The sequence below is a fragment of the Chiloscyllium plagiosum genome, chromosome 12, assembly GCF_004010195.1.
Source record: "Chiloscyllium plagiosum isolate BGI_BamShark_2017 chromosome 12, ASM401019v2, whole genome shotgun sequence".
NCBI classification, from domain to species: Eukaryota; Metazoa; Chordata; class Chondrichthyes; order Orectolobiformes; family Hemiscylliidae; genus Chiloscyllium; species Chiloscyllium plagiosum.
Genome location: NC_057721.1, coordinates 66761343 through 66787044, shown reverse-complemented (window position 1 = coordinate 66787044; position 25702 = coordinate 66761343). Strand labels below are relative to the sequence as shown.

Genomic DNA, 25702 nt, shown 5'->3' with positions numbered 1-25702 from the left:
TATTTAAAAACTACTTGGATATGCACTTCAATTGCTGTAAGTTTCAAGGCTGTGGGCCAAAAACTGTGAAGTTAGGCTGGGTGTCAGTGTCTTAGACATGGAGACATGATTGGCTGAACAGCCTCCTTCCATACTGTAAATTTCTTAGATTCTATAGAAAACCCACAAAGCTCTTCCTAATCAGCCAGTTTCTGTATTGGCTATTTTGAGCTAAATTGGTAAGAGGTTCTTTGAGACTGTGCTTTTGAAAACAAGCAGGAGAAACCTTCTTGCAGAGTTTGTACACAAAATCTTTCTCTGTGATCCTGTCAAAATGTTTCAGGGGATTATTTGTTGTAATTTCTGACAAAACCACACGAGATACTGAAGAAAAATGGTACAATGATTACAAATATGTTTGTGAGTCATAATATTCAAAAATATGATCTGACAGATTAAAAAATGCCATTGTTGTATACTGTAAGGAACCAGTGTTGAGCTACAGCTTGTACCTTCTCTTGTTTTATTACCTGATTTTGACTGTAGGTGGTATAAACAACTTGCTGTTGTGATGGATCTGAAAAGGTCACTTGTAGAAGCTGTTTTAAAAGTTGGTGGAAGTTAGTAAAGCTCAGAGGATGCATTTCAATTTGAATGAATTCCCAATGGTTGTTTCACATAACTCTATTGAACTCTGTTTTGTTGAAAAATTTCTAACACACAACAAATTTCAAAATATAATCTAAAGATTCAGGTGAAAGTCAAGATCAATTTATATTTACATAGTAACTTTTAACATATTGAAATGTCAGAAAAGCACTTCACAGGAGCTCTATAAAATCAACTGTAACACTGACTTCATAAGGAACATTTAGGTCATTGACCAAAAGCTCAGTTAGAGATATAATCTGTAAGTAGGAAAGCGAGACAGAGCAGTGGGAAGGAATTCCAGAGTTTAGAACATAAGCAACTAAAGTACTACCACCAGTGGTGGAGAGATGATAATTATAGGTTGTTGAGCTGGAAGATATTACAAGGATAGAGGGGGGCCAGGGCCATAGAAGGATTTAAAAACAAGAATCAATACATTGATGAGCCATTTCAGGGGATCAGAACCTTTCACTCATAATAATCAGCATTCTGTTAATAAAACACTTAATTAATTTGGATTAGTATTAATGCAATTTATAGTGTTCTATGAAAAGAATAAATTATTTTAATAAAACATTTTAATGATTATCTATCATAATACACCTTTGCAGAATTTAAGTCAGAAAATGAAAGATCATCTGGACCCTCCTGCTAAATCATTATTGATATAATGAATTTCTGTGTCTAATCTTGGTTAGTCCCCATGGTATAAGATCAAGATGGAAAAGGGTGATAAATGTAGGAAATAAAATTATTAGGCAGAGAAAATTGGAGACCTTGCATTCAGGAAGGAGGTGACTTGATGACAGTTAGCAGAAGTTGGGTGCAATCGAGACTGTGATCACAGGAGTAGAAGTAATTGGAGACTTTATTTGGCTCATAGGTCTATTGAACATTCCTGCCATCAGTCTTTGTATAATGTTAATTTTGCAGCTGGGACTGCAATATACAATCCATTTCTTGTTTTCTCTCATATCCTTTTCAGAAGAATCTTTCAGCATCATCTCTCCCTCTTTAGTGAAAAAGGAAAATTTAAAAAATGCAGTTCCAACTCCCTGTCGTGTTCTTGAGGTTTTAGATTATGACTTGAGACAGTAGTTAGATAGGAATGCCCTGAAATCCAACACAGATATGAATATTGCAGATATTTTTGAATCCTTGGAGTTTGGATGTTTCTCTCCAGTTTGTGTAATTACTAGCTTTTCCTTTGACGGCTTTAAGAAGTAAATAAAGAGAGAGACATAGTTTTCTCAATTTACAGTTACAAATCCATCTATCTTGTTCGGTAAAAGCAGTCCCTGGAAATTCAAAGGCCCTGCTGTCACCACCTTTTAAGGAAGAGCCTTCCAAGGACTCACTGCCCTTTGTGACAAAAAGATCTCCTCACCTCTGCCTTAATTGGGTGACCCTTTATTTGTACACAGTGATTTGTAATTCTAGGTTCTCCCACAAAAGGAAACATCTTTTCCCCAAGTGCCCTGTAAAGATCTTGCAGAATGTTATATGTTTCAATGGAACTGGTGCAAGAATGGCCTGTCTTATATTTCCTAAGACAACCCATCCAGGTTTACCCAGTTAAACATTCTCTGAACTGGTTCTAACCCATTTTTGACCTTCTTTAAGGGGAGACCAAACTGTACACAGCACTTCAGATGTAGTTGCACAATTGTCCTGTACAAAAATATACTTTTGTATTCAATTTCACTCTCAATAAACAATAACCTTCTTTCAGCTGTACCTGCATAACACCTTTATGCACTAAGACATCCAAATCCCTTTACATCTCACCTCTGCAAACTCTTGCCATTCAGCTAATATGCTTTTTTTGATCTTCTTGACAAAATGGACAATTTAACATTTTCCCACACTCTACTCAGTTTGCCCTTTAACCTATCTATATCCCTTTGTAGCCTCCTTATGTTATCTTCATAACTTACTTTCCCATTAATTTTGTGTCATCAGTAAAAGTAGCAATCATACCTTCAATCCTTTTATTCAAATCACTTACATTCATTCATTGTAAAAGTTGAGCCCAGCCCCAATTTTTATGCTACACTACTTGACATTTCTTTTTTTTATTTTAAAAATATACTTTATTCATAAAATATTTTGATGATGTGTACAATTGGTCATGCCATACATCCGTAAACATTCCATTTCTTGGTATACAGAGACAGAGTAATCATTCATATATACAGGTCTGTACCATTACATATTTAGCTGAGGCGTCAGCGGAGCCCAAATGACTGTGTGGACCTATCTTGCCATCCAGAAAATGGCTCACTAATGGCTATTCTCTGTTATGTGTTACGTAGGCAATCTTCGATCCACGCTGTAAGGATTTGCCTTTGTATTTGTGTGATTTTAAAAGTGGGTTGAAATTAAAAATAATTACTTTAGAAATGTTTGAAAGAGTAGCTGCAGTTTTGAAAGCAAATAACCTTATTTACATGGCAGGCACTTTAAACAATTGTTTGAATAAGCAATATTGAGGTTCAGGTTGCAAATGATCTGGAACCAAGCGTGTGTAGTGGTATAACTTTTATTGGTTACAAGGAGCTGATTGGCCTGTGACAGTTATCAATTGACAGCGATCTTTTACTGGAGAACAACTATATGATTGATCGTTGGGTAGCTGAGCAGCTTGGAACTAGAAACAAGTTATAGAGAAGTAGGGCTGGAGGCAGGTAGATACTGAGTTAGAAAGATAGATTCACAGGCTGGCCAGCATTTACTGCCCATTCCTAGTTGCCCTTAAGAAGGTGTTGGTGAGATTACTTCTTGAACTGAGGGAGATTTCCCCAGTGAAGGAAGATGATATATTTCCAAGTCAGGATGGTAAGTCACTTGGAAGGAAACTTGCAGGTAGGAGTGTTCCCATGCATCAGCTGCCTTGTCCTTCTGGATGGAGGTGGTTATAATTTTGGAAGATGCCTTGGTGAATTTCTGTAGTGCATCTTTAGGTGGTACACACTGCTGCTATTGAGCATTGGTGGTGGAGGGAGGGAACGTTTGTGGACATGAATCAATCTGCTTCACCCTAAATAGTGTCAAGCTTCTTGAGTGTTGTTGGGGGTGCACTCATCCAGGTGGGAAGAATGTTTCATTATACTCCAGGCTTGTGCCTTGCAGCTGGTGGACATGCTTTGGGCAGTCAGGAAGTGAATTACTCACTGTAGGATTCCTGATCTGCTCTTGCAGCCACAGCGTTTATATGCTGGCCCAGCTTAGTCTCCGGCCAATGGTAACCCCCAGGATGTTGATAGTGGAGGCTGAGCAACGGTTATGCCATTGAATGTCACGGAGTGTTGTTTAGATATTTTTTTGCCTGGCATTTGTGTGGCATGAATGTTATTAACCAATTTTCAGCCCAAAGTGGGATATTGTCCAGATCTTGCTGAATTTGAACACTGCGCACAGTACCCTCAACTAGTAGTTTAATAGCTACATGTCTCTGAAGGCATTCCTCCAATTTAGCCTATCATAGAGACATACAGCATAGAAACGACCTTTGGTCCAATCAGTCCACGCCAACGATGTTCCTAAATTAAACTAGTCCCATCTGTCTGTGCTCGGCCCATATCCCTCCAAACTTTTTCTATTCATGACCTTGTTTTTTAAACATTGTAACTGTACCTGCATCTACCTCCTTTTCTGGCAGTTCATTCCACACATGAACCACACTGTGTTAAGAAGTTTGCCCCTCATGTCCTTTTTAAATCTTTCTTCTCTCCTCTTAAAAATTTGGCCCCGAATTCAGTTCAATACCTACCATGGCATGTAAGAAATTTTAATTCAGTTAAAATATTATATCTGGAATGGGGACCACACAATTATTAGATTATTATAGAAAATCCCTCTGGCTCACTAGGGGATGGAAACTTGTACTTGGTCCGTCCTATGTTCAACTCGAGATCCACTGCAATTTTTTTGACACTTAACCTTTTGAAATGGGTAAACGAGTTATCTCAAGGGCAATTAGAGACGGGCAGTAAATGCTCACCTGGTCTGTGACACCCATATACCTTGAATGAATAAAAAATAATTGGTAACACTAGTTTTAAGTAAGCCATTTGAAAATTAAAAAGGAAGTTACATATATTTGAACGTAACGGTTATAACAATCTAAAATGATGCTGAGAAGTAAGAGATTTTTTTCTGATGTAAAAAGTTATAACAAAATAACTGTAACATGTAGCAAAAATATAAAAAACTTTATTAAATATACTCCAAACAAAGTACAAGTGGTTATATTTGTCTTCTTATTCTTCCAGGCTCAAAACATAACTGAAACCAACAGAAAATATCAGATACATAAAAACACAAAATATTAAATGTATGTTAATATACTATAAAATATTTACAGTGAAGTATTGAGTAGTCAGAGCAACATACTCTGTTTAGCAAAACAAAGATTTCTAAATTAGTACTCCTCTTTAAAATGACTCTTTCTCCAAACATGTGAACATTTTCAGTATTGTTTTTCCCTTCTATTAAGTTTCCCACATTTCCCAGTTCCCCAAATAAAATGGGAAGTAATTTTAAAACAAAATACCACTCATGCTAAACTTGTGTAATGTAAATGGGTTATCAAGCCCCATAGTAACTCAGAAGCAGAATCTCTTCTTGCTGTACTTTTCCTTTCTGTCACGTAGTGCTTTGCTGTAGGAAGTCACTTTGTACTGATTTCACATTATTGTGAATGCACAGTTAGGGCTGTGAGTTGTTATATAACTAAGCACTAAGAGTTTTATTTTACCTCCTGGAGTATTTGCAATTATTTTGCACTCTTCCCCCTTTTGTTAGCAAAGCTCTCTATTTTGAACCATCAGATCTCCATAATTGACTTAAAATTACTCCCTTTAGCACCTTGTAATTTACTTGAGTATGCAATCAGATCATTCACAATAGATGTATCACCAAGATGCTTTGACATTCCTATGACAATGTCATTTTAAGTTTACTTAATTTCCTAATCAACCATCTCAGAGACGCTATTCCACACCTCTAGAAAAGGTGGGAGTTACACTTGATTACAATTTAGTCTCTGAGAACAATTTAAAGAATTTAATTCTTTAGGAAATTCCAAATTTAGTTATTTTTAAATGAGTAGGGATGTTGCAAAATGCACATTAGAATTAAGTTTTGGAGCATTTGCAAAGATTCTGCATTGCACAATTAGAGTGCTGTTGCAACAAACTTTCTTTACAGTTCCAGCAAAGAGCCTCAGAATAGCTGGATTTAATTGTCAGGAAATGTTTGTTAATGCTGCAAAAGTTCAATCAGAATTAAATGGAAGCAAATAAAGGAGTAATTACTGGAGCTGGTGACAAAATGTTGCAAGCAACACAAGTAGTAAAACTGAAAATATAAGTTAATAAATTTGGGACTTTACAAAAAATTTATATGTCAAATTACAAAATTGTAACTTTTTGAAGAGGTCTAAGAGTCTGGTGGAAGCCATTAGAATTCAAAGCGAGCATATGCCTCTCTCAACTTATCTGTTATCTGTAAAATAAATATAAAATCAGATTAGAAATGTATATATTAGTAATATTGCAATGATCTTCCATTGTGTTCGAGTCTTGCACTATTTTCTTCATTTTGTTTTTGTCTCCCATTCTTTCTGACCAATGAACTCTCGCTATTAAAAAAAACAAAATGCAGAAAATGCTCAGCTGATCTGAGCTCAGCATCAGTGAAGAAAGAAATAGAGTTACATTTTAGGCGGATGAATTTTTGTCAGAAACAAAGAAGTTCAAGAGATTGTTTCAGAAGATCTGGGATGGAGTTCTAAAGGGGAAGACAAATTTAACTAACTTGCTGGAGTTTATTTGGAAGACGTGAGAGAAAGAGTCGCTGAGTGCAAGGTTGTTGATGTGGTGTGCATGGACTTTCAAAAGATGTTTGATACCGTATATTAGACTGTGACAAACGTTGTAGCTCATGTTCAGAAAAGATTTACAAGGATGTTGCCAGGGTTGGATGATTTGAGCTATAGGGAGAGGTTGAATATGCTGGGGCTGTTTTCTGGAGGTCTGGGGGTGATCTTATAGAGGTTTATAAAATCATGAGGGGCATAGATAGAATAAACAGACAAAATCTTTTCACTTGGGTGGGAGAGTCCAGAATTAGAGGGCATAGGTTTAGGATGAGAGGGGAAAGATATAAAAAGGACCTAAGGGGCAACTTTTTCATGCAGAGGGTGGTGTGTGTATGGAATGAGCTGCCAGAGGAAGTGGTGGAGGCTGGTACAATTGCAGCATTGTATGGGCCAAATGCTGGCAAATGGGACTAGATTAGGTTAGGATATCTGGTTGACATGGACGAGCTGGACCGAAGGGTCTGTTTCCGCGCTGTACATCTCTATGATTCGATGGCTATAAAATTGGCAGAATAATAGGAAACAGTAACAGCCAATGGATATCTTTTGGACAGCAGGAAGATAGAGAGGGGAATTGGTATTGGGATTTCTGACTTTTCCTGATTTATATTAATGATATAGATCTTAGTGCAGGTGTCATTTCAAAGTTTGCAGATGATATAAAACGTAGAAGCTTTGTAAACGGTGCTTGCAATTTTATCACTCGAAGTACATCTAATTCTCTGAATATTTGATCTGTGCACAGACATGATAGTGGCTAGAGTACTTAGCCCGATCTTCACTTGAAAACATATCTGATTTAAAAAAAAATATTCATGGCGTGTGGGCATTTCTAGTGTTAGTCCTAGTGGCAGTTAAGACTCAACCACATTGCTGTGCATGTGGAGTACTTTACAGGCCAGAATAGAGAAAGCTGGCAGTTTCCTTCCCCAAGGACATTAGTGAACCAAATGGGTCTTTCTGACAATCAGTAATGGTTTCAAGGCCATCCGAGATTTTTAGATCAAGTTCCACCATCTGCCATAGTGGAATTCAAACCCATGTCTCCAGAACATTACCCAGGTCTCTAGATTAATAATCTCGCAATAATAGCATTGCCTCCCCTGATGCTCATTATCTGATCCCAAAGTAAGTTCTAGATAAATCTCACATCTTTACTGTCAAGTTCATATTTCAATGATACGTCTGTTAAGTTTTGAGAAAAACATGTTTGGCCATTGTCTACGACATATATGTCAATTTTCTTGTTCACCTCTAAATATTTACAGAAGATTGTTTTTTTGGTCAAAGATTCCCTTCATTGTCCCTACTCCAGGTCCAAAGTCAAAATATATTTAATCAATTTCTCCTTCAAAATGTAGTATTATTTCTTTCTGTTATGATTTTGAAGATCACTTTAATGAGATGATTCATTAAGTGTATAGTTCTAAAACAATTGACCCTTTTGGAAGATGGGAACATATTTCAATAAATTGAACTTGAGAAAAAAAAATTCAAAAATGTTCAATAGTACTGTAGTGCAGGTCATGGATCATGAAATATTTACCTTGCTATACATCTGAACCTGTTCATACAGAAAATGTTGAATTGTTTCTTTGTAGTCATTAGTAAGTTCACGGTTAAAGTGATTGATTTCAGCTGCAAAAATAATTAAACATTGTTACTGAATTGAAAGTTTGAAAGTTCTCAAACACAACTATTTAGTGAGAATTTCTCACTTTTAAATGCAAGTCTGTCAAGAATTCAGCATTTGGAGAATGCAAGTGTTTATAGCAACAATCTCTTCTTTCCAGCAGTTCACTGTTCAGGAAGAAAAAGTAACCAATGATTCTTGTACGCTGAGACTAATGTAAAACGCTACATCCTTAAAAGAGATTATTGATTGTTATATTTGCATTGCAGAATATGCTGAACAGTTTATATTCTGTCTTCTTTGAGTTCAAACAGTGACAATTATTGACTCCGTCAAGGAAGTCAGCCTGCAATGGAAATTCTGACTAAGCTGGAGCATGCTAAGTTTATAATTATACCGAGAAGTGTTTGTTCAACTGCAAAAAGATGATGTTGAGCTCAATAACTTCATTCAGACCTTTATCACCTACTTAAAAATAAAACAGGGAAACCCCTAACATTGCACAGAAAAATCAGTGCAGTGTTCCAAAGCAAATCACACTTTTATAATTAAAATTGATTTAAAATAAAAGCAAGGAACAGTGAATTTTTGGAAGGAAATTAAACAAGGGTGGAATTGACAGCAGGATCTTGTGGAAGTACATTATTAATTGAGCCAGACTGGAACCCTGTTGTAGTGTCATTTGTGCTTTAGCTGTTGTTTTTATATGACCAATTAAAATCCTTGACAAGTAGTAGGGATGTGGGGAGGCTGAAGTAGGTGGTGAACTACCTTTCCCATGCTGAATCACAGATCTGACCCAACACCATCTCCTGCCAGAAGTCAGGAGGACTGACTTTACTACCAATAGATGGGAGTCAAAATTAGTCAATAGTTAACTGCTGCTGGGGACCCAGGCCACAGTAAGTATGGATTTGAGGAGGTTGCAGCAAAATGAGAAGTCCATGGTTTCCTTGCAGAGCAAAAAGAAGAAATTTGTTTTTTTCTCCCAGTCCAAACGAAACATAAGATATATAATTCACTTTCTTGACTTTCCCAATGCCAGAGAGTATCCATTGTCAAAAGCTTGTCACCAGGGGACTCTGGTTGAAATGTTTATGAGTCTCGTCTCTCATTTGAATTATGCCTTCTAGATTTGGCAAGTAAAAATAGTGGGGAATGGGAATATTGCAATTTGGGATGTGTCAGGGAATCATTGTGACAATGCCAATTTAATCTTTGCACCTGCTCAATTTCTACCTGATTGAGGAGGAGGTTAGATTGACTCCTGAGAAGTAGTTATCAAGAAAACCTAGACAATTTAAAAAGGTTCATACCCTGTATAGTTGAAGACACGACTCCAGCTTTGAAAACTATGGCTTCTTTTTCTTTCATTGTGACTTTGTTGACTTGAGCAAGTTTTTCATATTCATGAGCCTTTTCTATTGCTCCCTGGGAAGAAAACATCACAAAACGTTTTTCAACTAAAGTACATCTACAGCAATGCACTAAAATCTGTTTAGGTATTTTAAAAAAAAACTCAGAGAAAGTGAGGATTGCAGTTGCTGGAGAATCAGAGTCAAACAGTGTGGTGCTGGAAAAGCACAGCAGGTCAGGCAGCATCTGAGGAGCAGGCGACTCGACGTTTTAAGCCCTTCATCAAAATGCATTCCTGATGAAGGGCTTATGCCCAAAATGTCGACTCTCCTGCTCCTCAGATGCTGCCTGACCTGCTGTACATTTCCAGCTCCACCCTTTTTGAAATGTAAAAAAAACCTCAGTAATTATAAATTGCAGCACTTTCAAATCGAAAACAATAATTGTATACATGAAGGTCAGGCAACAAGAAGGTTGAAGATGACATGAAAGGGAGGATAATAGATCCTAGAGTTTGCAGAAGGCCTACCTTTTAGAGGCAGGGAATTTCGTTTTTGGCAGTACTTACGTTTTGCACACTGGAACTGCTCACCCAATAAAAATATCACCAGGGAGTCTCCTTTGAGGCAGATTCAATGCCTCAATAGGTAATGGTTTTTAATACTGGCCTGTTAGAGACTCATTCAACATATTATGTGGACTCCTGGGCAGTACAAGAATAGGAGCATGATTTAACAAGGGGTAGAAGAATACTCTGACTGAAAATTTGTGTTTGGAGTTACAAAAATAAAACGAGCTTGTCATGTGGCAAAAAAATTAGTTTTTTGCCTCAAGAAAAGCATTATGGAATTTTACTATATAATTGGTATAAGAAACCGTGGAAAAGTTAGAGAGCTACTAAAAGTACATTCCATTGTGAACTATGAAGCAGATAAAAGTACAGATATACATAAATGTAAGATCAAAAGTGAAGCCACAGTGGCCGAGAGAAACTGGGCTGTGTATCACCTATTTTTTAAATGATGGCCCAAAGTCTCCAATAAAATGGGTAGAGGCTCACATTATTAAAAAGGCACAAAATCAACAGAATGCTGAATGTTGAAAATCCAGTCAGCATTTGCAGTCCTGTTGCAGATTCAAATAAGAGGCCTAACACTAGTTTATCGACCCCACCACAACACTGGATTGCCCTGAGAGAACTGCTGACAGCTCCAGCTATGTTTGGACCACAATTGGAGGTAATAGCCTAGTGGTATTTTCGCTAGACAATTAATTCGGAGACCCATGTAATGTTCCAGAGACCCGGGTTCAAAATGGCAACTGGTAGAATTTGAATTTGATAAACATACGGAAATAAGAATTAAGATAACCATGATACCATTATTGATTGTCAGGAGAACCAATCTGATTCATTAATGTCCTTCAGAGAAGGAACTCAGCTGTCTGACCTTCATTTGACTTGAAACTAATGGCAATGTGGTCGACAATTGACTGCCTCTGGACAATAAATGCTGATCCAGTCAGGGACACCCACATCCCAAGAAGGAATTAAAAAAAGATAAATGCACACACCTGGTTTATCTGACAGGCAGTCTATCAGGTTACTCCAAATAAAAAGCTGAACATGGAGTCTGGACCTCACATTCAAAGAACTTGGTTCCTTTGCAAATATTGCCATTTGTGTTCACCAATGCACACCAGCCTCTCTTACAATGCTTTCTGGCATAAGATTCTCATTATCATTACCCTCAAGTCACTATTTCCCCTATCTCCCAACCTGCCTCTCTTCCTGGTAACCTTCTATCAGTTACCTGAGCGACAGCAATAGCCCAATCTTCAGATGCTCAAAGTAAATGTGGTCCAATAGCAGAAAAATGTGAAGTCTCACTACCATGTTAAACATAGAACATAACACAGTACAGGCCCTTCAGCCCTCGATGTTCTGCCAACATTTTACCCTACTCTATAATCAAACTAACCTACATACCCTTCATTCCACTATCTTCCATGTGCCTATCCAAAAGCCGCTTAAAATCCCTAATATAACTGACTTGACTACCACTGCTGGCAGTGCATTCTACGCATTCACCACTAAAGAACCTACCTCTAACATCTACCCTAATCCTTTCTCCAATCACCTTAAAATTATGCCCCCTCATGATAGCGATTTCCATCCTGGGCAAAAAGTCTCTGCCTATCCACTGTATCTATGTCTCTCATCATCTTGTACACCTCTATCAAGTCACCTCTCATCCTTCTTCGTTCCAATGAGAAAAGCCCTAGCTCCCTCAACCTTTCTTCATAAGACATGCCCTCCAGTCCAAGCAGCATCCTGGTAAATCTCCTCTGCATCCTCTCTAAAGCTTCCACATCCTTCCCATAATGAGGCAACTAGAACTGAACACAATATTCCAAGAGCAGCAGCATGACCTCGCAGCTCTTAAACCTAATCCCCCTGCTGATGAAAGCCAACACACCATATGCCTTCTTAACAACCCGATCAACTTCGGTGGCAACTTTGAGAGGTCTATAGATGTGGACCCCAAGATCCCTCTGTTCCTCCACACTGCCTAGAATCCTGTAATCTGCATTCAAACTCGACCTTCCAAAATGTGTGACGTCACACTTTTCCATGTCAAACTCCATCTGCCACTTCTCAGCCCAGCTCTGCATCCTGTCAATGTCCCTTTGCAACCTGCATTCGTCCTCCACACTATCCACAATGTTTAAAAAATCATTTTTTATTTTCAGTGTGCAAACTCCAAAAGACATTCAGTTCTCAACAGGGTTAATCTGCACTGTTTTATTCGTGTGGAATGCAGCTATGGCCAAATACTTGTTTTGATTGTTTCTGTTTTCGCTATAGCTCACTGCTGCTGTGACCAGTTAAGTTTGAACACCCTATTTTTGTTTTGAAACCTGATTGAACGTTGGCAAATCCACAAGTTAAACTTGTGTAGTCATTCCAATTACTCTCAATTTTATGAATGGTTTGAAATATGGATGGTTTGGTATATGGAAAGATTGTATGCAATATTTTCAGCACTGTCATTCCCAATTTGCAGAATCCACTTTTTGATTAGATTAGATTCCCTACAGTGCGGAACCAGGCCCTTCAGCCCAACAAGTCCACACAGACCCTCCAAAGGGTAACCCACCCAGACCCATTTCCCCAATAATGCACCTAACACTATGGGCAATTTAACATGGCCAATTCACCTGACCTGTACATCTTAGGATTGTGGGAGGAAACTGGAGCACCCAGAGGAAACCCACACAGACACGGGGAGAATGTGAAAACTCCACACAGACAGTCGCCCGAGGCTGGAATTGAACGCGGGCCCCTGGCGCCGTGAGGCAGCAGTGCTACTGTGCCACCCAGCATAAAAATGAGCCCTCCTAGCACAAAAGTAGATTTAAGTTTCTCAGCTACTATATCCTCAAATTCCACAAGTAGAGTAAAGGAAATCTACCCAATTAGCACTTTGTTTTGACAAAGAATCTGAACATTTGCACTTGTCATAGTTCTAGGCATTATATTTAAAATCAAACATACCAATGTTTCAAGCAAAATGGTAATACATTATATAGATTTTGTGACTTTGGTTTGTAGATTATATTAGTTACTATTTCAAGATAAATGGAGTTTAGTTGGTATAAAAAATGATAATGTAATATAATGATCCTATTTTCATTTGTAGGATATTTGAATGCAGTTATTTTGAATGAAAGATTACCAAGTGAGCCAATCAAAGCAGCATCATTTGGTGCCAGGTTTGCATTTATTCAATGTGCAAGCAATCAACACAAGGAGGAGGAGGATAGATTCCAGTTGTGTGTGGGAAGGAGGATTAAAGTGCAAGCATTAAAGTGAAACACAACTGAGTGAGTTTAAAGTTACTTAAAATTTTATCTTAAAACCAGACTTTTATACAAAATAAATCTGACTTCAAAATGGATGTTGCAAGGATGAAGAATCCTGATCTGCGCTGGCTGGAACTACTGTTCAGATTTGCCTGTATTTTCCTCATTACTCTGAACGGTCCAGTGGATTTTAAATGGAGAGCACTCTGTCTTTTCTGTGCTGTATTGTGCATTACAATGAACTGTACTATTCTCTTCCTGGAGACTGGTGCAAGTAAGGATCAATGTCGTCATATGTCACATTTCACAGAAGTGGGCATTTTTAGTCTTGCTGTGGCGTTCACTACAGAAGCTGTTGTTCAAATTGTCAGTGCTATCGAGATGGGTATGCTGTTGCAACCTGGCCAGTATCAGTTTCAACCTGGTCCAACTTGGTTGTCTGACTTTCACTTCGTAATAGTCTCAACTGCAGGCGTATGTTTTGTTTCTTTACAGTACTGGAAGGACCATTATCGCCACAGATGTTGGATTCTGCAGCAAGGCATGTTTGTGATTACACCAAAATCTACATATGGAGTGAAATTAACATTTTCTTTTATTCTACTGTTGCTGCTGTGGGATTCTGAAGAAAACGGAACCTTTTCAACGATATTCTTTTACTTAATAGCTCACATTTTTTCTGTATTTAAAGCTGCTACATTTGTGATTCTTTCTGAAGTATCCAAACTAAAGATCGGATTAGGAATCATTTGCATCAATGTAGTACTGATCTTTGTTTATGGCCGAACTCTGTTACTGTGGCCTGAGCATATTTTGACACAATGCAGTAATAAGGTATACGTAAAACTTTGTGCACCAAAAGAAGATGATAAACTGTGTATGCTTTCCTTTTATAACTTCTGTGCTGGAAGAGTTACCTTCGCAATACTATCAAGTATTAATATCCTGCTGCTCATTTATGATTCAGTATCCATACTTAATTTTCATAAAACCAACATGGTTAATAATATCCAAAATGAAGCGGTGTAATGCATTCCATTTTAATGAATTCTTGGTGAATAAATATAAACATCTTGATTTGTACATCCTTATCTCACTAATATATTATAGAGCTTACAGCTTAAAGTGAAGAAATATGTTTCTGCTAAGCGGGCAATAAATCATATTAGAATGGAAAAATTAGAGATAATAGGTTAATATTACAATGTATGGTATTACTAACAAATTTATTAACGTTCATTAATAATATCACACAATTTAACACAATTGCAACTGACAAGGAAAACGTGGGAATGGATGTCAGCAAGAGAGTTACTTTTAAAAGCAAGGTTATTTGAGGGAAACTATCAAGAAAATAGAGCTGATGCAATGCAAAGCAAATCTCAGTTTAAAAATAAAATGTTCCGTTTGCAAAACCCAACTTGTTGATGTGATTCAGTCATAATGTCAACCTTTGTTGTTACACTCTTGCACATAAAATCCAAGCAAATCTCACTCACCTTCCATAAGAATATAAAGGAGAATGGGCAGGGGACTTCCTACCACAACCCTCCACTATATGGTGTCTGCCTCAATTTCCTTCCTATTTTCCCACCTGTCAGTACCACTACCCAGCTGCCTGCAACTGATATTAAGGTGATTTTTCTCCGAGATTTGCCAAGTTCAGATTCTCTTAAATTTTATCATACAGGATTTTTTTTAAAAAAACAGACCTTAAATATTTTGCTGGACTTCATAATGCATTAGTATTTAGTGTATTTAGGAATACACCAATCCTTGACCTGTGGAAGAAATTCTCAATATTTGCTTGTTTATGGCTACTTTATATGTTCAGATAAGAAGCATTTTTTAAAATTCAGGTTTGAGTGGTGAAGTGTGACAAGTAACAGAATTGAGTACTTGTGGGAAGGTTGTTATAAATAACAACCATATTATCATAAAGTTCAATGTGAAATTATTGCCAATGAGGAAAAATAAGAGAAACCAAAGTACTCTTTAAACTTTCTTATGATTGTACCTACTAATGGATATCAATTAGTGCCATAAACAATTTCTCTCACATCTTCTCATCAGTACCTATTGGGATCCACTCAGTTTGCAGACCGACAATACTAGATATAGTGATATTTACAAGCACATTTCATGGATTAGCCTATTGCTTATGATATTGTGTCAACTGCATTCAATGTGAAGATCTGAATCTGTCCCTTACAACTGCTTCTAGCACATTATTACTGTTTATCTTGTATTGAATGAGTCACAATGGGCAGGTTGCCTCAGTTTTTGTTTCAAGTGGCTTCATTGGACTTCTCATCATTTCCAAACAAAATTTGAAGAATTCATTTGATCTTCCTGGTTTGTAAGGGTTCCTGAAACCAGTGGCTGCACAGTAACCTCAGCTGGAAATGGTGTCATCACAGATGTAGACATATAAGTAAGTTTACCTTTTGAAATCTCAAAAAAATCCCTCCAAAATGTGAGTTGTCTTAAATGCCAAATATTAAAGTAAATCATTGACGTTCACCATTATTTTGAAATGCTGTTGGTATTCAAAACAAAGAGTGGGCATGTCTTAAACACACGCGATCTTCACAATGCAATCCATATTGCTTACTTGATCTTTTGTCCAGTTATAAAAAAATGCAAGATTGTATGTCAATCCACTTTTCAGCTATCATACGATCCAGCTATAAAAATAATTCTTAAGGAAACTTGCATTTCTGGGTGAAAAATTGATGATGACTACTCATGTAAGTATATAGTATGTTAATTGTAAAGTAGATTGATGTACAGTCAAAATCAAGACTTTTGGGGACAGAAAGTGGGAGCCCCTTTAAAGTTAAAAATCACACAACACCAAGGTGTAGTCCAACAGGTTTATTTGGAAGCAGTAGCTTTGGGAGCGCTGCTCCTTCTTCAGGTGGTTGTGGAATCCACCTGATGAAGGAGCAGCACTTCGAAAGCTAGTGCTTCCAAATAAACCTGTTGGACTATAACCCGGTGTTGTGTGGTTTTTAACTTTGCCCTCCCCAGTCCAACACTGGCTTCTCCACATCAGAGCCTCTTTAAATTATGCCATGACTTACTGCGTACCTTAATAACTCCATAAATTACTCATGATCATCGTTGTCCTCTATAAGTGTCCTAATATTATAATTCAGAGAAAAGAAACCTGAATCTAACCTTGAGGACGTTTATAATATCGGGGAAACAGGCCAGCAATCCTTTATACTCCTTACTGATCTCCAACAAACAGTGAACATCTTGCTTTGGCTGCAAGAGAAAGAAGAAACATAGCAGATATTTATTACATTGCAAAGGAGTATTTATGAAAACACAAATTTTTCAAAGAATAAATAAACAGTAAATATTTTCAAATAATTGCACTTAATTATCTCAATTTACCTGATCAAAATAAACATTCCCAATATCATCGTATGTTTTTCCCACAAATGCCAATGCATTTCCAATGGATTCTTTCCCTTTTGAAAAATAATTTCATAAAGTTTAATCTGTATTATGTTGGTATGACAATAACATCTACAATGTGGTATTTAGCAGCACTGTTTGTTGCTGCTGCATGCTTATCTATTTTGTAGTTGTCTTAGTGGCTATGGTCAAACAGATCTCATTAACCTGGCTCGAAATTCAACATCTTTCTATGGGCTCTCTCTATATAGGTGTGGATCACATGCCTAGAAATGCAGTTGCGGAGAAAGCAGTGGTAGCTGTGAATGTATTCTGTTAGCATTACATTAATTTTAACTTGGCTCAAAATGTACACAGAAGTCTGAGACATCTGGATATTTTATAAATATTGTTCACTATGCTTTTCAAGTTGCATTCTGGATGTGTTCAATCCTAAGTAGTATGAGATCACCTGGTCTTCGTCTTCCAGCTCTGAATTAATATTCATTTGCTTTGCTGGAACAAAGTTGCACCATAACTAAATCCTAGCATACTACTGCCAGTTGATGTGTCAACGGAACAGGGTAATAAAAAAAAATTAGGATTGCTTTGTTTATTTGTGTTATTTGCATTGCCCTCCTAAATCTACCCTATGCCAACTTGTTTGCAACTATCTAAAGGTATTCAAACTGGAATCAGCTTTGGACCACCAGACTTCCATGTTAGTTGGGCATGGCTAGGCAGTGGTGGTTCTGAGCTGGCTCAGAACTTGTATGTACATGAACTTCTCTTTAAGCTATATCTTTTCATCTTCTCTTATTCTCGAATTGTTAAAATAGTGCCGGATTATGGTGACCAAAAAAAGGTTTTTGCCGTATTCTATTGTATTTTACAGTGAAATACACTTGAAAATAAATCATTCATTTAGAACATGTAAATAATTAATTACACTCTTCCAGTGTTGCTGTTTGACAGTACTATGTCACAAATGCCCATAAACATAAAATCAACCTATGTGTTTTTTTTAACTCGCATATTAGATGTTGGCTCTGATTTGTGGCAGAACCTTGTGTCCAGAGGGGCAGAAATATAATCAGCATTCTATTAATGATTAATCAGCTCATTAATCATTGCAGGATTCTCCCCACTTTTCCCCTCAGGATACTTCTCTCATCTGACAATTTAGCCAGTGGAGGAGGAGGGGGGCAGGGGTTAAAACAGGGGTGCCTTGTGAAATTTAGTCTCTGATAGAAGCCTAACGTAAGCAGAACTTATTTTAGTCAAATAAGAGAACAGGGCACAGGATACGAGCTAATGAGTGCACTGTGTTTTAGAAAAGATATAGAGGTTAGCGTTTTCTAGAATCCTGCCTGCAGCTGAAAAGACTATGAAGAGCAAACTCGAGGCTTCCAAGGTTCATCCAAAATATTGCATGGGTGCAGGTAAATTTACATGTATAACCTACATTTTTATGATGAATTAATGCATCAATGTATGATATAACAGAAGTTAAATCTTACGTTTCTAAGTAATGTTTTGAAATTGCTGAAACCAGATCCTTATGCTTATTAATTTGATAAAGCAAAATCAAAGTATAACAATGCACTTTACCAAGATAGGTGCTTTTAGCAAATGATGCTGAGATATCTGAGAAGGCCTTCCCTATTTTGATATATTCTGACTTCAGTGCTGGAACAAGAGGTTTAAAAGTGACATAATTAAACACACGTTAACACAATTCAAATCATGCCACAGCAACACTGAGGCAAAATAGCCATGCTATCAATTTTGCATAAATTATACAAATTGCAATCAATACCTCAAATAATCTATATATTGATAGTCATATCAAATTATAACAAGCCATGGTTACCTGAACTGTAATCTTAACAATTAATACAATGGGAAATGCTTTTTGATGATTTCCAATGGTTTAGTAGCCAAATGCAAAGTGTATTCATTAGTCTGCTTTTTAAATAACTTATCCTTTCGTTGAACGTGGGTGTACCTGGCCAAGCCAATATTTATTAATTTTTGTAATTGTCCTGGTCATGAGCTGCCTGCGTTCTGAACCCACATGCAATTCTTGGAGTGTGGGGACATCTAGAATTCTGTTAGGGAGGTAGTTCCAGGATTTTGCCTAGTGACAGTGAAGAATCAGAGTTCCAATTCAAGATGTTTTGTGGCTTGGAGAGAAACTTGTGGGGAGTAATACTTCTGCGTATCTGCTGCTTTGCCCTCCTGAGTGGTAGAGGTTGCAGGTTTGGAAGGTGCTTTAGGAGAAGGCTTGGCTGCAGTGTATCTTGTATACATGACACAATGGGATGCCAAGCAAATGGGCTGCTTTGTCTTGCATGGTATCAAGAGTCTTGATTGACACTGGAGTTGTTTCATTAAAAAAAATGGAGAGAATTCCACTATGCTCCTGACTTGTGCCTTGTAAATTGTGAAGGTGCTCTGGGGATTCAGGAGGTCAGCTTATGGAACCACCAAGAGGAACAAACAATTTATCCAAGATTGGTGTGTGGAAAAACTGGCTGCATCACCACTGAGCCCAGATAGAGTATTTAAGGGGAATGGAAGGGGAAGAGATCATTTCAGAGCTAAGTGAGTGATGCAAGTAGTTTGGAAAATATTGTGTAGGGCCAGGAGAAGCATGCATATAAGGATCAACAATATTTCAATGAAGAGTGCAGGAGGGCATGTCTGAATCAGCACCAGGCTACTTGAAAAGGACATGTTAATCTGGTGGAGCTACTAAACAGGACTACCTATGTGCTAAACAGCAAAAGCAGCAAGCGATAGACAGACCTTACTGATTCCACAATCAATGGATCAGATCTAAGATCTGCAGTTCTGCCACATCTAATTGTGAATGGTAGGGGCCAATGAAACAACTCACTGGAGGGGAAACCTCCACAAAGGAACTCAGGGTGAAGCATCTGTAACAGTCTTCAGCTAGAACTGTTCAGTGGGTGATCCATCTCAACCTCCTCCAGATATCACCAACATCACAGTTGCCAGTCTTTAACCAATTTGATTCACTCCATGTGATATCAAGAAACAATTGAAGACACTGCATACCACAACGGCTATGGGCCCTGACAACATTCCAGCAATAGTATTGGAGGCTTGTGCTCCAAATCATACCATAACCCTAGTTAAGGTGTTTCAATACAGTTATAGCATTGGCATCTACCAGATATGTCCTGTAGACAAAAAGCAGAACAAATCCAACCTGACCAATGTTCTGATCAATCATCACTAAAGTGATGGAAATACCATCAATTGTGCTATCAAGCAACTCTTTCTTAGCAATAATCTGTTCAGTGATGCCCAGTTAGGGTTCCGTCACGTCCATTCAGCTCCTGACCTCATTACAACCATGATTCAAACATAAACAGAAGAGCTGAATCCCACTGGTGAGGCGAGCATACTTACCTTTGATATCAAGGCCACATTGTGGCATCAAGGAGCCCTAGTAAAACAGGAATCAATAAGAATTAGGGTAAACATCTCTGCTGATTGGAGTCATATCTGGCACAAAGCAAGATAGTTGCAATTATTGAAGGTTGGTCACTCAGTTCCAAGACATCTCTACATGAGTTCTTCAATGTAGTGTCCTTAGCCCACTCATCTTCAGCTGCTTCATCAATGACCTTCCCTCCATTTTATGATGAAAAATGGGATGTTTGCCAATGTTTGCGCAATGTTCCGCACCATTTGCAGCTCTGCAGATACTGAAGTAGTTTGTGTCCAAATGCAGGAAGGCTGTTACAAAATCCAGGTTCAGCAGGATTCCAAATTCGCACTCCACAAGTGTCAGATGGTGACCTTCTCCAACATGAAAGAATCGAACCATTGACCCTTGACATTCAATAGCTAAATTACCACTAAAACCCTCATTATCAACATCCTGGAGGTTTTCCATTGACCGGAAACAGAACTAAACTAGTTAAATGAAGACTGTAGGTACAGGTGAAGGTCAGAGACTAGGAATATTTCAGTGAGTAATTCACATCCTGACTCCAAAACGCCTGTTCAAAATATACATAGCACAAGAATGTAATGAAATAATTCCTACTTGCCTGGATGAGTGCAGCTCCAACAATACACAGGAAGCTTGACACCATCCCAGACAAAGCTTCACTGGCATTGCATCCACAAACAACTCCCTTCAACATCTGTGCTTAGTAACAGCAATGTGTATTATCTACCAGGTGTACTGCAGAAACTCTCTAATGGCTCCTTAGACATCATCCTCCAATCCCATGACCACGTCCATCTGGAAGGACAAGGGGAGCAGATGCATTGCAAAACTACCACCAGTAAGTTCCTTTCCAAGTCATGCATCATCCAAAGTTGGAAATATATTGCTATTCATTCAGCATTGCTGGGTCAAAGTTTTGAATCTCCCTCCTTCATGGCATTGTGGGTATATCTACAGCAAATGGACCTCAATGGTTCTGAAGACAGTCTACCTCCACTGTCTGAGGAGAACCTGAAATGGGCAATAAATGCTGGCCCCAACTGCAACACCGTCATCTCTGAGTGCCTCAAAGTAGCCTGTAGCCAAATGCTCGATCAACATTGTGTGAAGCTCCTAAAACTGGATGCACTGCTCTCACTTCAAAATTTTAACAGAGCTTTTGCCTACTTCAAGAAAAGTCACATACTGCTCAAAAACGTGAAATTGGGCAGCGAATGATAGGCATTCAATTTTTTTGTTACATCTGTCTCCTGCTTCTTTTCACAAAGCGAAAAAGATGCTAGGCAGACAAATACAAATGTGTCTTCTTTTACCACTGAAGGACATTATGCAATACTTGGAGAATCAGCTCATGAATTGTATTTGTGCTAAGAAATCAGGTGTGACTTTTATTCAGACTGGGAGTCCTGAAATCAAATCTATACCAGTTTTAAGGACAGTAACAACAACCCTTCCACAGTGCTGCCATCCCTGAATGGTTATCGTAGATAGTACAACAAGACAAGACAATATTCAGATCTAATAATATTGTATCAGACGAGATAATCATAAAACAAATCCAATAAAATCCACAACAATAAGTGGTGGTTAAATTCTATAAATTTGTTGTGAAGTCAGCAGATGAAGAAATCTTTTGCTACTATGTGACAACTATTGCATATTAAAATATGTTCAAACAATGCATTAGATATAGTTTTAGCAGATTTTGAATCAGATTTGCAGGATTTGAATTCCCAACATTTTATATACATATCATTTACTATGTAACTACATAGAGAATATCAACTATTTTTGACTGGCATCTAAGTAAATCCTACTAATGCTAGCCTCCTAAATGTGGTAACTGATAAAAACGCAAGACCATTATTGAAGAAACCAAAGTTTCATCATCTTAATCTGTAAGATTCCTATTTATTATGATTACATAAGTGACCGGTTTGCATTTAATGTAGGGCCTAACATAGTCTAAAAAATCCAAAATGTTTTACAACCAATGAAATATTTTTGAAGTGATGTCTGTGACGTAGAAAATTAAATGTTCAATTGATTATGCTTGAATCACTTTAATCAAGCTTCCCTCCCTACCATAGTACTTAGCCAGCACTACTTAAAGTCACAAATGGCATTCTTCATGATTGCTGTTTTTCTCAGCTTTTGACATGGTCATTCTAGCCCAGAGATGACAGTTTAATCCTTTTCCTTAGTCGCCCAACTCAATGAGACTGTCCCACCTTGGTTAAACTCCTGTTTATCCAAGGGCGTAAACAGCATTTCCAACAAAGCCTTCTCTTTTAACACCTGCATCATTATATCCAGAGTTTCCAAAGGATCTATGTTACGAACCTCCTATTCATGTGGTTAAACAAGGGCTAGCAAAATGCAAATGAAAATAGAGTTTGAATAACAGAGGGATGCTAGCGGTGGCTACAGGCAGTGAAGAGGGGCAAGTCAGCAAATGTACAAAGAAACTTGACTTGGTGCAAATTGGGAGAGAAAACTAACAAGTATCTACTTAACTGCTGGAGGAACATTTTTTTAAAAAGCATAAATGCTTGGTGGCCAGAAGGATGATGAAAGGTGAACAGGTGACAAGAAACCAGAGTTGAAATGGAGACATTAATGAAAAGATCTCTAAAAGAATTTTACTATCATTTAAACAAAGTTCAGGAGAAATCAAAGTAAAAGGCTACTCTTGAAGTACAACTTATCAGTTACAATTTGTGGCACCAATATGGGTCTGATATGTGCCCCTAACATTGAATGCTAAAACAGTACTATGTAGAAGTGTAACTGGTAATATAGGTTTCATACAGTCTAATGACATTTTCAATTAAGCAATAGATGAAACATTGCATTTTACATACAATACATTCCCAATGGATGAATATGACTTCTGCTCGATAAAGTAATAAATATAGGATAAGGTTTAGAAATATGTACTCATGTTACAGGATGATTTCATCTAAATCTAGACTTTTAAACTAATCTGATATTGGCAACAGAACAAACTAATTTTAACTAGCAATATCCTTGTCCAGACTTACAAAATTTACTACAATAGTGCAAAATTACTACAGATTAGTTGGTTGTTGTGTTTGGTTTTAAACTGGTTACAGAATAAACATTATTGTTAAATTTCAGATCCATATAAATTAGTGCTCCCAACACCACTGATGGAAAATACTTGAATCACTGTAATGGCGTTGCTACTGAAGATGCATTTTTATTTTTTTAATCGAGCATTTTTACACGTACATCCAGTGCACCGTGTCGTGTGTTCCTCTGTCACTGTTATAAGATTTCTAACACTTTCTCCCATATATTTGGCAAAGGTCAAATATTTTTCTGGTTCTTCTCTGCCAATTAAAAGAAAGAAAAATCAATAAATAAGACTAACCATTTAAAAATTTTAACAGCTATATAAATATTAAATTCAATACTTAAACTTTAATTAGCATTTCGACTTTCTTAGCTCATCTTAGATTTGTTCTACCATATTAATAAAGTCTATGTTGAACCTCCCAAGACAGCATGACAGATGCAGAATCAGCAACTTGTGGTATATTGCGACATTACTATGGCTTTAAGAGGTGTATTTGATCCTCATTTTTTTAATATATAATGAAGAAAAGTTGAGACAGAGGTGCCGAACAGTCTGCTTCAAAGCCCATAAAGTACAGCTCTCCCTTTCTCTCTCTCTGTCTGAGTCTGCTCTGGATGACTTGCTTCCTGGACTGGAGAATTGCATGTGAGACAAACTATTTTTCTGCATTTGCCTTTGCCAAGCGTGTGTTTATGGGACATTATTATGTTGAAACAGTAACTGCGTAGTTGTTAAATAATTTATTATTCTGTTAAGTTTTCCAATAGAGTTAACTTCTGTTCTGTGCTTGAAGGTTTGTTTTCAGATGTTTCGTCACCATCACTAGGTAACATCATCAGTGAGAGTCTCTGGTGAAGTGCTGGTGGTAAGTCCCGCTTCTCTGTTTATAGGTCTTGGTTTCTTAAGGTGGGTGATGTCATTTCCGGTTCTTTTTTTCAAGGGAAGGTAGATAGGGTCTAAATCGATCCATTTATTGATGAATTTCTGATTAGAATGCTGTGCCTCTAAAAATTCTCCTGCGTGTCTTTGTTTCACCTGTCCTAGGATGTGTGTGTTGTCTCGGTCAAAATGGTGTCCTTCTTTGTCTGTATGTATAGAAACTAGTGGTAGTGAGTCGTGCCTTTTGTTAACTTATTTCAATTTCTTCTTTCTTTTGTTGTATTTTAACTGTAGTGTATGAATAAAGTGTGTTTTGCTTCAAAACTGGGAGTTTGACCAAACAAATTGTTATGGAACACAACACCTAGCGCTTGCCTTTAAGATACAGTAAAAGCTAGAATCCAGGCTATCTTCTTAATATATTTTTAAGGGGGTTTGGTGGTCCATAGCAACATGACATTTATTTGTCATACAATCAAACTTTATGTGCAGACAAAGTACCCACCAATTTATGAATCCAAGCTGCCTAAAAAACAACGTTTTCATACCACTCATTTAAACCATGGGAATGTGGATATATTTTCATGTAAAATATCTGTTTGCTTTTCCTAAGCAAAACGTTATAGCAGTTTTAGCACTGATTGCTATCACAACAGTTGACTACGTGCATAGTAAAAAAAAAACTCTTACCCATTCAGCAGCCTAAACTCTGATGATGGCATTATTTCAGAGAATATCATTCCTCCAACAGCTTCATCCTTCTCTGCATTTCTTTTACCAGATTTCCAATCCTAGGAGGGATTAACTTTATTCATTCAAATTCAGAAAAATGTTTCATAATGTGCAATAACCTGATTAAGTCACCACAAGACATTGCTAGGTTTGATGCTGAAAATTGTGCTGCTGCAATTGTTTCAATAGTATTCTTTATCATAAAATTTCCAAATTTCTCATGAATTGTCATGTTTATGAAAGCGGGGGGATAATTTCCTACGCTTGGTACTTAATGTCATAATCAAATATGTGCAACCACATATAGCACAGGGTAGATGCAGGGTAAATAGAACATAGAACATTAGAGCATAGAACATTACAGTACAGTAATAGGCCCTTCAGCCCTCGATGTTGCGCTGACCAGTCATACCAGTCTGAAGCCCATCTAACCTACACTATTCCATGTATGTCCATATGCTTGTCCAATGACGACTTAAATGTACTTAAAGTTGGCAAATCTACTACCATTGCAGGCAAAACATTCTATACCCTTACTACTCTCTGAGTAAAGAAGCTACCTCTGACATCTGTCCTATATCTATCACCCCTCAATTTAAAGCTATGCCCCCTCGTGCTCGCTGTCACCATACTTGGAGGAAGGCTCTCCATGTCCACCCTATCTAACCCTCTGATTATCTTATATATCTCTATTAAGTCACCTCTCAACCTTCTCTCCAACAA

General features: G+C 37.5%; 1 protein-coding gene across 4 annotated transcripts in view; it reads right to left on the bottom strand.

Moving 5' to 3' along the window:
- Positions 1 to 4849: 4849 nt before the first annotated feature.
- Positions 4850 to 25702, bottom strand: part of LOC122555374 (sorting nexin-9-like) — a 96148-nt gene continuing 75295 nt past the window's right edge. For all 4 annotated transcript variants that reach the window (XM_043701320.1, XM_043701321.1, XM_043701322.1 and 1 more), the window contains 8 exons: positions 24938 to 25038; positions 23521 to 23621; positions 18387 to 18464; positions 16773 to 16849; positions 16551 to 16640; positions 9464 to 9578; positions 8061 to 8152; positions 4850 to 6138 (listed from right to left, as the gene is read on the bottom strand). In XM_043701320.1, the coding sequence (XP_043557255.1) occupies positions 6094 to 6138; positions 8061 to 8152; positions 9464 to 9578; positions 16551 to 16640; positions 16773 to 16849; positions 18387 to 18464; positions 23521 to 23621; positions 24938 to 25038 (699 nt within the window). In that variant the 3' untranslated portion in view covers positions 4850 to 6093. The remainder of the gene's footprint in view (positions 6139 to 8060; positions 8153 to 9463; positions 9579 to 16550; positions 16641 to 16772; positions 16850 to 18386; positions 18465 to 23520; positions 23622 to 24937; positions 25039 to 25702) is intronic.